Genomic DNA, 14,863 nt, shown 5'->3' with positions numbered 1-14,863 from the left:
ACACAGAGAAGGCTAGTAAAAGGATGAACCCTGCAGTCTGAGCTCTACGTCACGCACAAAAAAAGGCAGAGCGTGCACAACCTTCCGCCTGTCTGCAGGGTGCATCAGGCACTATCTGCAGCCTCTGCATGGAAACTTGACCTATTTCAAAAACAACTCTCTCCCAGTCAGTGACGGCAAAGAATCACTCACACCCTTCCTATCCTCGTTCATTCCTCACAATTCTATTATGTCTCTTTCTCTGATGTCTGTTTTTCTGTAGTTGCAGCTTTTTCTTCTAAGTAGCTATCCCTCCTTTATGTTTTTTTTCTTTTTGTGTGTGTGTGTGTGTGTTTGAAAGCCAGGATCAATAGCCCGTAACACCACACGGAATCACTGAAGTCATTTCATAGACCGTCATCTGACGAAACCCCAGGAGAAATCTTCTCTGTGACATGAAATGTGCCACCTTCCTCAAGACAGAAGGAGCAGGTACTTCCTGTAAGAACTCACAATTTCAAAATAGCTGCTGCTCATAAAAACGGCGAACACTCTTAGAAAAATAATCATAATCGAACAAAATGCCCGAGAAAAACAACAAATATGTCTTTCAGTTAAATCTGACCGATCAGTCATTGGTGTCCGAATAGTCCAAAACACCCAGAAGAAGACCAAAACTAGGAAAAGTTTGGATAAAATAATGATTGATGATTAGTGTTTTTCAAGCTTTTTGGGACAATAATTTAAACAAATGTGATATTTAGAGGCTAATTTAAAATCCTTTAACATACCAGATATTGGAGCTTATTAAGGTCAACTAAAGTATAGTTTTAGTATAATAACTTTTATCCTTAAATACATTATTAAATGGCCTTGTTACACTAAAATAAAAATTGTGTTAACTTTACAAAATAAGATCCAAATCAACCATTGTTTTCCTTTGATTGTCTATAAAGCAGAGGCGGAGCTACAACATTTTATATTGGCTGGAAGGGAGTCAAATGAGACCAGTAGAGTTGAAAATATTACAAATAAAATGATCACAAGTATTTCAAACAGTTTTACTATCGTTATTGTCATCAATAATAAAACATCAGTTATATTAGCTGAGGTGCTGATAACGCTTGAAGAAGCTTGCATTAATGATTTGGGGGGTCCCCTTTGCCCCCCCCCTGCAGCTCCGCCCCTGTTATCTCCAAAAGAACACAACAGCCATGTTTTTATTTATTTTATTTACTTTAACAGATAGGAACTAGTAATGTTGTTGGGACAAAAAGTCAGTTTTGTTGACTATATCAACTGTAATTACCAATCAAATGTGAACAGTGTTTCCTCCTTTATATGGAGGTGGCGGGGTTACGTTCTAAAATAAAACAGCAAAATAGAATGACAGACGTTTTAAGGTTTTAAAGCCCCTCACTGCACACATTTTTACCCTTTTCTCTATGGGTCAAACTCTCAAAGTTCAAACCTTCACAGACAGATAAGTCCAGGATTATAGAATGAAAACAAATATCTGATTGCCATCAAAGATTTGTGTAGATCTGGTAGACTGAACCCATTCTATATGGGAGGCACAGCAAGGAGGAGATTGGTTGACAATGTCAACAGCCAATCAGGATGCAGAACACAATGCACTGTAAAAAAATATTTTAAAAAAGCATGCAAAATTGCACTGAAAAAATCTGGAGAAACAGTGAGATGGCGAAAGGTGAACTGCGTTTTAGCGAAGGACCGCTGTACAGCTTAGCTAAATGATTTCAAAACAGTCATTTTCACCCAAAAAATGTACACCTGCTTATCCATCAGCTTGTTTAGGTGAAACATCACACTTTTTAGTGTCAACTGGAAAACGGCTTCCATCTGAAACCGTCCTCCAGTGGTGTTTTGGGGAACTGCAACATTTGATACTTCTGGGCCGATTGACCTTAATGGTTATTTTAACAAGCTGAGATGATATCTCAACACCAACTCGCTCATTGCATCAAAAAGACTTTAGAGATAAAAGACATCCATGATATCCATTACTTGCACTGCCAATAGGATAGAAATGTCTGATTTAGTTGATTACGCTCCATGTCAAGTGATGTTTAAAGCTCACTATTATCCCTTTACCTGAAAAAACATAAAAGTGGTTTAAAACATGACAAGTTGTTAACAATTTAAAAGAAGGCTGTATATAATCAAGATCCATCTATCTTCTAACTACACTTATACCATAGTCTGGGTTAATACTCCATTCTGATTGGCACAGTTATAATGGACAGCTAAAAAAGAAGTTCTATTTTATTGCGCTGTGGTCGGTAACTGGAGCAACTGAGGCTCAGAACATAGGTTGATAAAATTATTCCAAAGTTTATAAGCTGTGTCTGCTAAAGGGATTTTGCGGATGCGACTGTCCTTCGCTTTGCGTTGGACGGCGTCACTAATTCATTTCTGATAATGGACACCTGGTTGCTGGAGCCTACACCAGCTACTTTTGGGCAAAGGTGGGGTACATCCTGGGCAGGTTGCCAATCCATTATAGGGCCAGACAGAGACATACAACCATCCACACTCACATCCACCCCTGGGGTCACTTTAAAATCATCTGTGGGACGAAGTTGAAGTATCTGGAGAAAACCCACAGAAACACAGGTAGAACATGAATACTCCAAACACAAAAGTCCTACCTGGGATTTGAACCAGGACAATCTCGCAGTGGGGCAAAAGCACCAACCACTGAAACAATAATATCAAAATAATATCAAGATTTAAAATTTTAATAATAAAAAGATGAAATCCAATAATATCTTCAAATTGTTATCCATCTTTTTCTTTTGCAAGAAAAAATGCAAGTTTGATTTTCCTCTCCTCTAATTAATTTTAATTCATTTAAAATAAAATCTAGAAATAAAAACAAAATTCTTGATACCTCCCTCCATTTGGCCCATCTGCTGCAGAAATAAAATTACATTATCTTGCAAGACTCAAATTTAAACTTTTAACAGATGGTTTCAGATGTGACTCATAACATGAGTCACATCTGAAACCTTCACCAGAAGTGACTCTTTGCAACAAAAAAGAAATTGCTGATCGTGAGGTGCAACGTCAAAGCAGACGGTTCTTTTGCACATGTCAGGTAAAAAGCGATCTCTCAGCTTTTTATTTTTCAGGTGAGGTGAATCACATGGGAAACGTTTTGCAATTCATTTCCTTTATTTTGGAACCAAACAGTCCTGAAACCTAAGAATACAGCTGGTGATGGCTCTAGTGCACCAAAGTCCAGAGAACATAGACAAATGCAAAAATCAACTAAATTTAATCTTTCAGAGTTTTCAGTCAGAGCACTTCCTTGACAGTCCATTCAAGAGTCATGAAGACCTTAAGTCACACAACACGACACGAATGGCTACTGCAGTTTTTTTTGGGTTGTCTGGGCTTGTGCAAGGTCGTAAACGAGTGTTGCACAGTTGTGTCTTGCGGTTCCCTGCTGTTCCTTTGAGGCTTGTACGGCCACCGCAAGAGACATCATGAAAACGGGCCGTACCATTGTCATGCATTTGTGGCGGCTTCTATTGGAACACTTTCCCAGTGATCTAGATCAGTGTTTTTCAACCAGTGTGCCGCGGCACACTAGTGTGCCGTGGAGAAATTGCCCTCATTAATCATTCACTGATCTAAAAACATTTCCCATCTCCAGGATATCAGCTCTTTGTTCATCCAAACAGGCCCTGATAAAACACTGAGTAGTTAGGAATATAAAAGATCTTAAAATTACTTTTTCTTTGTGTTTATTTAATTCTATTAAAGACGTTTTGATAAGAATGACGTTACCGCGATTTACCTGCAGCTATGACAGTTTTGCAGATAAAGTCCCGTCCCTTTAACTGTCTCCACCAATCATTCTTGAAGGCTTAATCACATGTCATCAGTCTGACCAATCAGAAGTGCTTAAAGTCTTCACTTCCTCGTTCTTAATTCTGCTGATAAAGTCGCTCAGTTCTAACAAAAATACCAGCTAAAGCTCTTCTTTAGCGGTGTAGCTTTCCACAGAGTCCGGTGTCAGACCGTGAAACAAGTGGACAATACAATGAAGCTCAGAGACGCGAGTCTTTCTGCAAGTTTTCGGCAGTTTTCACACTACATCTCCCATGATGCATTGGCTTAAAGTGTCCCAGCGCACAATGAGTTGTCCTTGCGAAACGCCTTGAAACCCCAACAAACAAACAGTTTCTAAATTTTCTAATTTAACTTTCATTTCATCTCCTAGAAAAAACAGCCGCAACTTCCTGCTTTTCCGGCCACAATTATCACAAAAATGCACGTGAGATTGCGGGCGGACGGGGGGGCGGACGGGGGGGGGGGGGGGGGGGGCTGTCGATCAATACAGACCATGAATTTCTGTTTTTGTTTTTTTTTGGATGCTGGTGTGCCGCAGGATTTTTGTCAAGGTTAAAGTGTGCCGTGGCTCAAAAAAGGTTGAAAAACACTGATCTAGATGATACTACACAATCTGAAGGGGGTCTAGGATTGCTGGAATGGCAGAACACTGACACGACTGGTTTGTGTGCTTAGTACAGCCATCTCTCATATCCTCATTGATCTCAATCTTATTGAGACTATCTCATATAGACATTTCCATTTTTCACTAGCATTTTTTATTTTACTTTTTGTTCGTCTTTGCAAAGACCACTTTATGTTCTGTGTGTTTTTTGTTGTTCTCTTTTTTTTGGTTTAAATTGGTAAATGTGTCAATAAAATATAATTAGGAAAAGAAGTATTTAGAAGGATAACGTAAGTAAAATGCAACGTTTGAGTGATGCTGTCGTTTGGTGCCCTAAAAACTCAAGTCATTACTGAGGTGGGACGCTTGGGGCGTGCACGTGATGCGCAAGTGCCTGAAGGATGTCCACACAAACTACACACTGTCTCATGTCCTAAATTTTAACAGTTAGATGGTATGTAAGGAGTGTGAAACGTGCGGATTGAGTGCACAGTTATTACTTTAACAGTGCTAACGGGCTCCCTGCCTAGTGTCCAGGGTTGGGGCGGAAATAACAGAATAAAAAACCCGAACGGTAAACCTGCAACTCATCTACTTCACCTTTAGGTGTTGTTCAAGTGTTCTCTACTACCCGTCACCTGCAGCGTTAGCGTAGAAAAGAATGTGTAAGAATATTTTCGCCTCAATGGGATGTCTATAAAAATTTCGTGTGAACCACCTACGTGCCCTGTGTGACTTTGCTCATTTTTTTGGCCAAATCTACCCGGAGTTGTGACGGAAGCCACATTGACTCCGCCCTTGGCAACAAGTGTTCAAGTGACCACTTTTAGTGAAAAGTTTCATATTTCTGTGGTCAGGTCTATCATGTTCACGCAAACATTTTTAAGACCATTGTCAGGCTGTACGCACAAAATGCGTGGGGATTGAAGGTTAAACCAGTTATACTTTGACCAATCAGGGACTCAGATTTGGTAGTGACGTATGGATCTTTGTTTCACAGAAGTGTCAGCTCTTTCAAAATTGATCACGTAGGAAGGAAGGAATAGTTGCAGTTTATGTCCGGCCGGAATCATATGATACACAGTCTTCATATATCAGAATAGAACTATGAAAGAAAAGTCTGGAGAATGTGCATCACATGTGCAATGTGAACGTAGCATAAGCCATAAAGCTGTTAAACCACAATTTAGTAATAACTCCTTTTTAATTTTCTAAAATCTAACTGAGGTTTGTACCTGTATTTTTTATTTTTTTTATTTTCACCTTTTAGTATTCTGTTCTATACTTTTGGAGTTGATCTAATCATGGTTATTATTATTAGCTTATATGTTTTTTAGCTTAATTTTTTACATATTCTGGTGAAAAACACAAACCTAAAGATGGTGGAGTTCTGCGCTTGGTTCTGAAAAAGGAAAAACAGTCACATGACTCCACTGCAGTGATGGCAGCTCAATAGGAAAAGTAATCAAAATGTATATCATGCAGCCACCTAACCTCGAACAAACTCCAGCTTAGCTCCGCCCTCATTTTGCAAACAAACCTATGCCCTTGGTAGAGTTCTCCTCATTAAAGCCCCATCAGTGAGTCCCATCATTACCTGTTTACTTCTCTCTCCTCCCTCTCTTCTGCTCTCTGTTAGCCAGCCAGGTGCCACACACTCCAGAGGATATCCCAATTAGAACACAGAGACGCAAATGCGCGCCGGCGAATATTGCAATGAAATCGAACCTGGGTGCAGACACGCGTGGTGTTGTTTCTGGTGGATGTGCTAATTAGCCGAGCAACTGTTTGCTCCGCCCGGAGAAACATGGCAGAGAACATGTGCTGGACATGCAGATAAACTCTTTATATGGTCATAAAAATGTTATGGAAAAAAAGACCCACACAGGAGATTTCAGGAACCAACACATCCCTGCAGCTGGCCTGCCGCATAATCAACTTACGAGCAAACAATACACAGAAGGTCAGCGCTTCACTTTGTCATCTACACTCAGTGGCGTGAAAGGTTAGAGGAGCTGCCAGCAGCGATGAGATGCACCGAGTGTCCGCATGGCGAAAACCAGCGACTGACCTCACCGCTGGCTGATACTTACCAAGTTTAACTGTGTGAATTTTTTTTTTTTTTTGAGAAAAAAGAAGGATCATTGTGGCATGAAATGGAATCATCAACAACACTTGACTCACTGAAAACTTTTCTGCACAACTCTTAGGTTTTATAAGGGGAAAAAAAACGGGGCTCTCTTGACGTGTGATTAAACAGAAATACTTTGATGTGAGTTTTTCAGCTTCGCAGCTGAGGCTGGCTCCAGCCTTGAAAAGAAAATAGGCTGAGGTGCAGAGAAAAGGAAGAAATGAAAACGTCCTGATTAACTCTGGAAAACAGAGACTGATTATAAAAGGTAAAAACATTTTTACCAAGCGTAGATTTGAGTATCCCACTGAGACACTGGAACACCATTGATGTCCTCTCGCACACTTTTAAAGACCCACTACAATGAAAAATTTAGTTTTTGGTGTTCTTAACATGTTCTTGTATCATTTTTCTCATGATACAGGACATTTATATTAAGAAAATTAAGCTTAAAAATTAATGGGAGGAGTTTATTTTCAACCTGCCCCTGGTACCTACCTGGTTTCCCTCTCTAAATTTTTCTAGCTTTCCAATCACTTTTCTTAATTATTTTTAATTGTGTGGTTCAGTCACTTAAGTTACCTAAAGAGTAGTTGTTGTGTTTTGGTAATTGTATTTCTGTTAATATTTTAAAAGGCCTAAAAATTTATGTCAATTTATTTTACACAACGTCTGAGCTGGAATCTTGCTGAAGACTTTCCGGCTGAATAGCTCTGGTATTTCTCGCCAAAAGCCAGATTTGGCTTTTACGTTTGAGCCTCAATTAAGTCAAAAATTCGTGCCTCAATTAAGTAATTTATACGCGATTTAAGAAGGATAATAAATATGAAAGTTAAACATGGGGGGCACATGCTTGAAAAGGCGATAAGACATACATGGAACGGTCGTGGAAAGCCACAAATTTGCATGTTAATCTTGCAAAATTCAAACACAATTGCGAAAGATTTACGCAATAATTAGGTATAAACTACCCGTCAGGCAAAACCGTCGACACACATCTGCGTACATCGATGAATGACGCACGCGAGAAACACTTATGAAACATGTATCACGAAAGACCAAAATTCCATATGTGAAAGATGTGCAGCATGTATATAGTGGCTGTGAGACACGGCCTTTGGGTGGGGCTCGTGAGGGGGGAGATCAAGTAGCGACAGTAAGCTAGCGCGAGAGAGGGTAAACACAGAGATTATGGGAAATAAGTGGAGGCTTACTCAGCGCCAATGCTCCCGCCCACAGAAGTGAATTTATGATGATCTTCTGCCGGTTTGCAAAAACTATGTCCATAAAACCACAAGTTTTCAGATTTTTGCTAAATACTGCATAATCAAAATTAAAAGACCACTGGGAACACTTTGAAGATAGATCAAAAGATGTGGTACTTTAAGAAACGGCTGATGGAAAGTATTTGGAATGAGTTAATTTAGCTTATCACTAGAATCTTTGTGACTAAAAACAGCCTGATCCACTGTGTGGATGCTTCATGCATGCCCAGCACTGAGAAGAGCAAAAGCTGACGATCAATACCGTGCCGCAAATCCCAATAAGTCACTAAAATGTTTTATTGTCAAAATAGAATCAAAAAAATGGAATCAATAAGTTGCTGCTGCATCTCTGCTTAACACATTTATTGGCTGTATGTGTGTGGTGTTATGGATCGCATTAGCTCTATTAGTATTTGTGGGGGTGGGCGTACGCGTGTAGCTGCTTTCTAAATTTTGTTTCCCACCTCTTAAGGTGAAAGGACATTTCCCGGTGTGTGCTGCTACTTCAAATTGATAAAAGATCAATACGGACTGGAGCAGCCTGGGAGCAAAGATCACAGGTGTTTGCTGCACAGAAAGCACAGAAAATGACTATTTATGCCTACATAAAGAACATTTAGACCAGAGAACTTTGAAAAAAAATGCGCTTGCTTCTTTCTAATTTTTGTCCTTCAATGTAAGTTTGAACACTAAATAACCTAAGTTTTAGTTACTAAGTTGAGTTCAAATTGCCAAAGTGGTTATTTTTTCCCCCAATAAATGTGGATTTAGTTCTTTTTGACATAATGTTTCAGTGTTTCTTTTCAGCGGTGTTGATTAAAATAACAGCTAAATAATCACTAGTTATCTCTTGATGTGATGCAACAATTTCAATATATATCCATACACGGTGCTGGGATATGAGTAATAATTGTCAGAACAATTTCCTGAATTGCTGACATCCTAAATTCAAATGTATTTGTTTGCAAACTTTTAATCTGAAAATAAGATGCTCCAAAAAAGGATTATTTTTGTTTAGATTCTGATAATCATTGTCCGAGCAGCAAAATATTAACCTTTTTTTATACTCTGATTTACTTCTGCAACATCAAGCACCAACATGTTTTTTTTTATCATGGAACAGAAAAAAAGAGACTACGTTTAAAGAAGTTCCTGGAAAACAAATTTATCACTAAAACAAAAAAGAGGAAACTCACAGCTGGATTTTCTTTAAATTGACATTTTTTTAGGCTATTTGTCTAAAACGTAACCTTTAAATGCTAAAATACATTAGCATGAATGACTAAGAGTCCTCTTTGGTGCATTAAAAATAAAAGAGAAACTTTTTTTTCCGACAGGGATCAACATCTCTGATACTAGGGCGACAGTGGCTCAGGTGGTTGAGCGGGTCGTCCAATGATCGAAGGGTTGGCGGTTCGATCCCCGCTCCCACCAGCCAAAATGTCGTTGTGTCCTTGGGCAAGACACTTCACCCTCCTTGCCTCCAGTGTGGCTCCACTGGTGTGTGGATGTGTATGAATGATCCCGGTGATGGTCAGAGGGGCCGTAGGCGCGAAATGGCAGCCACGCCTCTGTCAGTCTGCCCCAGGGCAGCTGTGGCTACAACCATAGCTTACCATCACCAAGTATGAATGAGGAGTGAATGAATAATGGACATAATGTAAGCGCTTTGGGTGTCTTGAAAAGCGCAGATAAATCCAATCCATTATTATTATTATTACTAAAACATCTTTAAAAACAGCCGTATAAGTTCCTTCTTTATGAAAATGGTGGCAGTCCAGCCATATGCACAAACAAAGTTATTGTCTGGCTTGATAAATGTATTATTCTACATATTACGTTTCATTTATCATGTTTCTAGACTAAATAGACTTCATTTAAAGTTCCAGTCATGATATAGCAGCAGCGCTGACTCTAGATCCCAGTTTTTATTGTGTCACAAGTTGCAAACTAAATACCGTAATTTCCGGACTACAAGCCGCTACTTTTTTCCTGCGCTTACAGCCCTGCGGCTTATTCAGTGACGCGGCTAATTATCGGATTTTATTGGCGGCCGCCGTGTACGTATTTTTGGACACAGTGAATGGTTTGAATTCTCTAACATCAAACACAAGTCATTTATTTTTCAACACACCTCTAAGCAGCCAAACAGCATGGACCTCACTTCAGGTCTTAGACACTTCAGTCATGGTTCAACAAAACGAAACACGCATGTCCAGCCGCATCCCAGAATCCTTTGGTGCCATTAGACCCAACGTGCACGTGATCGCCGCTACAATATGATGAAGCTTTCAAGATAAAAGCAATAGTTAAAAGCAGCGTGAAAAAATCACCAACGGGTTTGGAAAAGCCGGTCAGCTGTGTGACGGAGAGAACAGCGCATGCTCAGGAGTGCATTTACCTCTGAGTCATAGTGACTCGGCTGGCTGCACGTAAATATGTGGCAATAATATCAGCCTTTATTTTGTCGGGACACGACTGGAAACACAAATTGACGTGGTCGTGTTAACGGTTTCTAAGGACTGAGCAGAGATTTGCATTGAAACTCTCACAGCCTCCGTGTGAGCTGGAGACTGCGTGTCGTGTGAGCTGCGGGGCCGATGGCAGTCTGAAGGCTCCCACACGTAACAACGCATCCGCCCTTCATACACAAAACGTACAGTATTAAGTCCGATTGCTCTGCACAGACACGATTTGCTCCGTCCACCGGCGCAATGGGGACGAAGCGCTCCTCCTTGTAGCCGCCCTGGCCAGAGCTGTCGGAGTAGATAGGAAGGGGAGACAAGGAGCGCGCAGGGCGAGCGCGGAGGCGTCGAGCCATTCTGCAGGCTGCAGCCAGGGCTTACTCGAGGCGTCTGCGGAGCAAGTGTTTGTTGTGGAAGGAAACTTCTGACCCACGCGCCGCGAGGAGGCGCGCGTATCGCGCTGAGGCGCGCGTATCGCGCTGAGGCGCGCGCTTTTCAGTCGTCGCTGCTTTATTTCACTAGCGTGTTTTTTAACCAGCCCTGTTACTCCCATAACGCTGCCGCGACACAAGCGGAAGGAGAGCTTTACCCGTTCACCCCTCCATGCACTGCTGCTCATTCTTAAACACGTACAACAGAATGGCGAGCCGGGCGTTGGCCCCGCCTTTAGCCCCTAAGACTCATGGGAAATGGGGGATCGGGGATGTAAATTTCCTCATCATAACTGAGGGATGTAATGTTGATTATATGGTTACTGTTTGTAATTTTATGTGTGATACCTAGATTGTCAATAAGTTAAAAAAAATAAAAAAAAATAAAAACCATAACTGAGGAACTTGTGAACAGAATAGAGGTGCATACTGTTTGGCAGATGCAGATAGACTCAAAGACATGAGCCTGAGGCAAAAATGACTCCACCCACTGTGTGCTAATAAATCACACTTACACTCTGAGTCAGGAAGTGATCCGTCAGAATGACAATGTTGCCTAATTCATGCGGCTTGTACCCCGACGCGGCTTGTGTATGTATAAAATTAGTTAAACACGTGAAAACGGGTGGGTGCGGCTAATAATCGGGTGCGCTTTGTAGTCCGGAATTTACGGTATTCCTGTAAAACATGAATGAGAAAGCCTCAGCTGACACAGGATGAAGACCCGGTCCGAGTTTTCAGAAGCAGTTTGAGAAAATCTGTGACAAACCGGACTTCTTTAAATGGAGACGTTTTTACAACTAATACTGTTCCCTAAAATTACGATTAAAACTTCATCTACAACTGTGGCAGCCGTGATGAATACGTGGAGCAGTCGACCTCTGAAGTGTCCTTGGGCAAGACACAGAACCCCTCACTGGTGGTTGTAGGTTGGTAGCAGTGTTCGGCAGCGGAGCGTAACACCAGTGTGTGAATTGGACTGTTATTTACCATTTCAAATCATAGAAGTGGAAACTTACGGTTTCTTTTTAAATCATAACACAGTCAAATTAATCAAAAATCCAAATATTATAGTTTTCCTCTTTAACAAATCCTTTTTTTCTTAAACCACTGATGTTTAGGAATGAGGCCATACAAAGGACTAAAACTGTTGCTATAATATCAACAAGTACGCCATCAACGTCAATGCAGAAGTCAATGCAGCGAAATATTGGGCATCATTCAACACTGAACATCACTTCTTATCTCAGTGCACCTAGAAAAAGCTGTCATCACAATAAATTGCGTGGATATGTTCTGTGCTTTAGACTGTAACAGCTATAAATCAGGCGGGTGGGTTGTGTGGGTCTATTCCTGTGATTTACAGACCCTTTCCCAGGTTTCAGCTGCACAGCTGGAGATGTGGAGATAGCGGCTTGTTAGCAGACAGCGAGATCGGGCTAAGTTTCAAAGTCTTGTTTGCAGGAGGTCACAGAAAGTTGAGGGACTTCTGTCATTGCGGAAGTTCTATCCATCCATCCGCTATGTCTCTTTCTAGGGTCACGGGGTCGACGGAGCCTGTCCTGCCTACTGTTGTGTGAAGGCGGGGTACATCCTGGTCAGATCGTCAGTCAGTCTGTCGCAGGACACACAGTCACACTGACACACATTCACATATGATCAACCTAGAGACCATTTTGAGTGACCAAGTATTCACAAGTGATTAAATAAAATAAATTGCATAGAAACAGCATAATAATCAAGGTTCATGTTCTATGTTGATGTACATGTTCTTTGCGTGGTTTATTTCTTCTGTGGTTTTAACGTGATTCATCCGTGATACATTTGTGAAAATTTCATGTAAAGACTACAACCTTTATCACTTTTCCACGTATGTTTACGTGTGACCAATTATCATCTGCGCAATATGTGCAAAATGTACATAAATGCTGACATGGCATTAACCTATGAAGCATGTTTTTGTACTAGTAAGCCGGAGGACCCCGTAGAAACCCCACCCAAGGGCTGGAGAACATGCAAACTACACTACAAATACTGCAAAAAGGTCCCCGCCGAGATTCGAACCAGGTCCTCCTCATTGTTAGATTGCCAACGACTGCACCACCAGAACTTCTAGTACATCACGTATCGATTAGAATGGTTTTGAATGAAAAAACTGCAGTAGTTCATCCTTAAAAGTGTTTGAACTCACCCGTTCTGCCGACTGTGACGTCCCAAAGAAGATGGGTATAAAAGCCAGCCAGATGATGCAAGTGGTGTACATGGTGAACCCGATGGGTTTGGCTTCGTTGAAGGTTTCGGGCACGCCTCGCGTCTTGATGGCGTACACCGTGCACGTCACCATGAGCAAGATGGAGTAGCCCAGGGAGCAGATGAGGGACAGGTCGGAGATGTCGCACTTGAGGACGCCGCGGGCGGACATGGGGTTCTGAGTCCGCTGCTCGCCGTAGTCCACCAAAATGTGGGGAGGGTCCACGGCGAACCAGACGAAGACGCCGACCAGCTGGACTGAGATCAGGGAGAAGGTGATGACCAGCTGAGATGCGGGAGAGATGAACCTGCAAAAGAGAGATTCATGACATTTAAAACGTGAGTCCAAGTCTGGTAGGTCAAAAAGAAGCATTTTTTCTATCAAAAAGTTGAAATGAGTTTCAAGACTTCTTCTATAAATGCAGCTACAAAAAAAACAGCAGTTTTACAAGGAGTTGGGGTAACTTTAATGAGGAAAATAAAACGAAAAGGCAGAAAAAATAAGGGAAAACGTCGAGGAAAAGTATAGGAAGTTGGGCATGTGTGTGTTTAAGTGTTGAAAATCAGCCGATCACCTGTTTTTGTAGGACACGAACCCCTGAACCTGAGCATTATTACATCCGGAATTAACATTTTAGGTGACATTCTCTCTCACAGTCACTTTCATTCACTGCAAACATTATAATGGGAGCATGCGAGTTCACGGCTCCCATGAATAATGCATGAATTGCAAATGATGAGTAATGATTGCACGCAGCTTAATAAGGAAGAGGTGAAGAGTTAGTTTTAACGTACATGCCCGGTACATTAAAATCATGCTTAAAGCAACACAGAGAGGAAATCATGTGGAAACAATGACTGACACTTTTTATTTCCTACCTTGGGGCTGTGACGGATTTCTTCCCTTGTTCAAAGATTCGGTGTATCCTGTTGGTCTTTGTGAGCAGCGCAGCGTAGCTGAAACACATCCCCAAGCCCAAGAAGATCCTCCTGAGTGAGCACACACCCACGTCCGGCGTGGCGATCATCAGGAAGGTGATGACGTAGCACAGAAAGATCCCCGTCAGCAGCACGTAGCTCATTTCCCGGCCGGACGCTCGCACGATGGGCGTGTCGTTGTAGCGGACGAAGGTGACGATGACGAAGGAGGTGGCGATGATCCCCAGCATGGAGATGAAGACCGGGACGATGGCCCACGGGGAGTGCCACTCCAGCTTGATGATGGGGATGGGAACACAGCCGGTGCGGTTGAGATCGGGTCGCATCTCATAGGGACACAGCTCGCAGGTAAACTCTGAGGCCTGAGGAAGACATGTAGATTAGCTCAGTAAGTCACCTCAATAGCTGAGAATCAATTAAATCACCACTTATGCATTGTATTTATAATATTTATTTTGTTTCAAATGGTTGAAAAAATGTTTAAGGTAAAGATTTCTTCAATACAGACCAAAAATCTGTTATAAAAGTTATTCTTTGTTATAAGTTTATCTATAATTCTTTGTATTTACTACTGTTAACAGGAACACAAAGTTATGCTGAGGTGTAACCATTTCATAGACAAAATTATGATTTGCACTTGGTGAATTGGGGGAACGCGAAACGTTGGCTTCTTTCTGGAGGATCGTACATAAGGAAAAACTGGTTGAAACGAATGATAAAATTCTTGAAACTGTATTGACTTGACAAAATGTTACATATTTATACAATTCTGATTATAAAACTACATAATAGTTTATGGCAGGATACAGAACTTTAACAAAAAAAGAAAAAAAAAATCAGGCTTTCATTCAGTCTGCAATTTATTGCAACCATCTCTAAGTAAAGCTGTTTATAACGTGCCGCCCGCGCATATTTCC

General features: G+C 41.2%; 1 protein-coding gene across 11 annotated transcripts in view; it reads right to left on the bottom strand.

Annotated features, from left to right (window-relative positions):
* grm8a (glutamate receptor, metabotropic 8a) overlaps window positions 1–14,863 on the bottom strand; it is a 361,648-nt gene that overhangs the window by 61,211 nt on the left and 285,574 nt on the right. For all 11 annotated transcript variants that reach the window (XM_078942157.1, XM_078942159.1, XM_078942163.1 and 8 more), the window contains 2 exons: window positions 13,887–14,308; window positions 12,949–13,315 (listed from right to left, as the gene is read on the bottom strand). In XM_078942157.1, the coding sequence (XP_078798283.1) occupies window positions 12,949–13,315; window positions 13,887–14,308 (789 nt within the window). The remainder of the gene's footprint in view (window positions 1–12,948; window positions 13,316–13,886; window positions 14,309–14,863) is intronic.

This window comes from Oryzias latipes, chromosome 23, assembly GCF_053564925.1.
Source record: "Oryzias latipes strain Hd-rR chromosome 23, Olatipes_Hd-rR_3.1".
Taxonomy (NCBI): domain Eukaryota; kingdom Metazoa; phylum Chordata; class Actinopteri; order Beloniformes; family Adrianichthyidae; genus Oryzias; species Oryzias latipes.
Note: the sequence above shows the minus strand (reverse complement) of the source record. Positions and strands in the feature narration are given on the sequence as shown.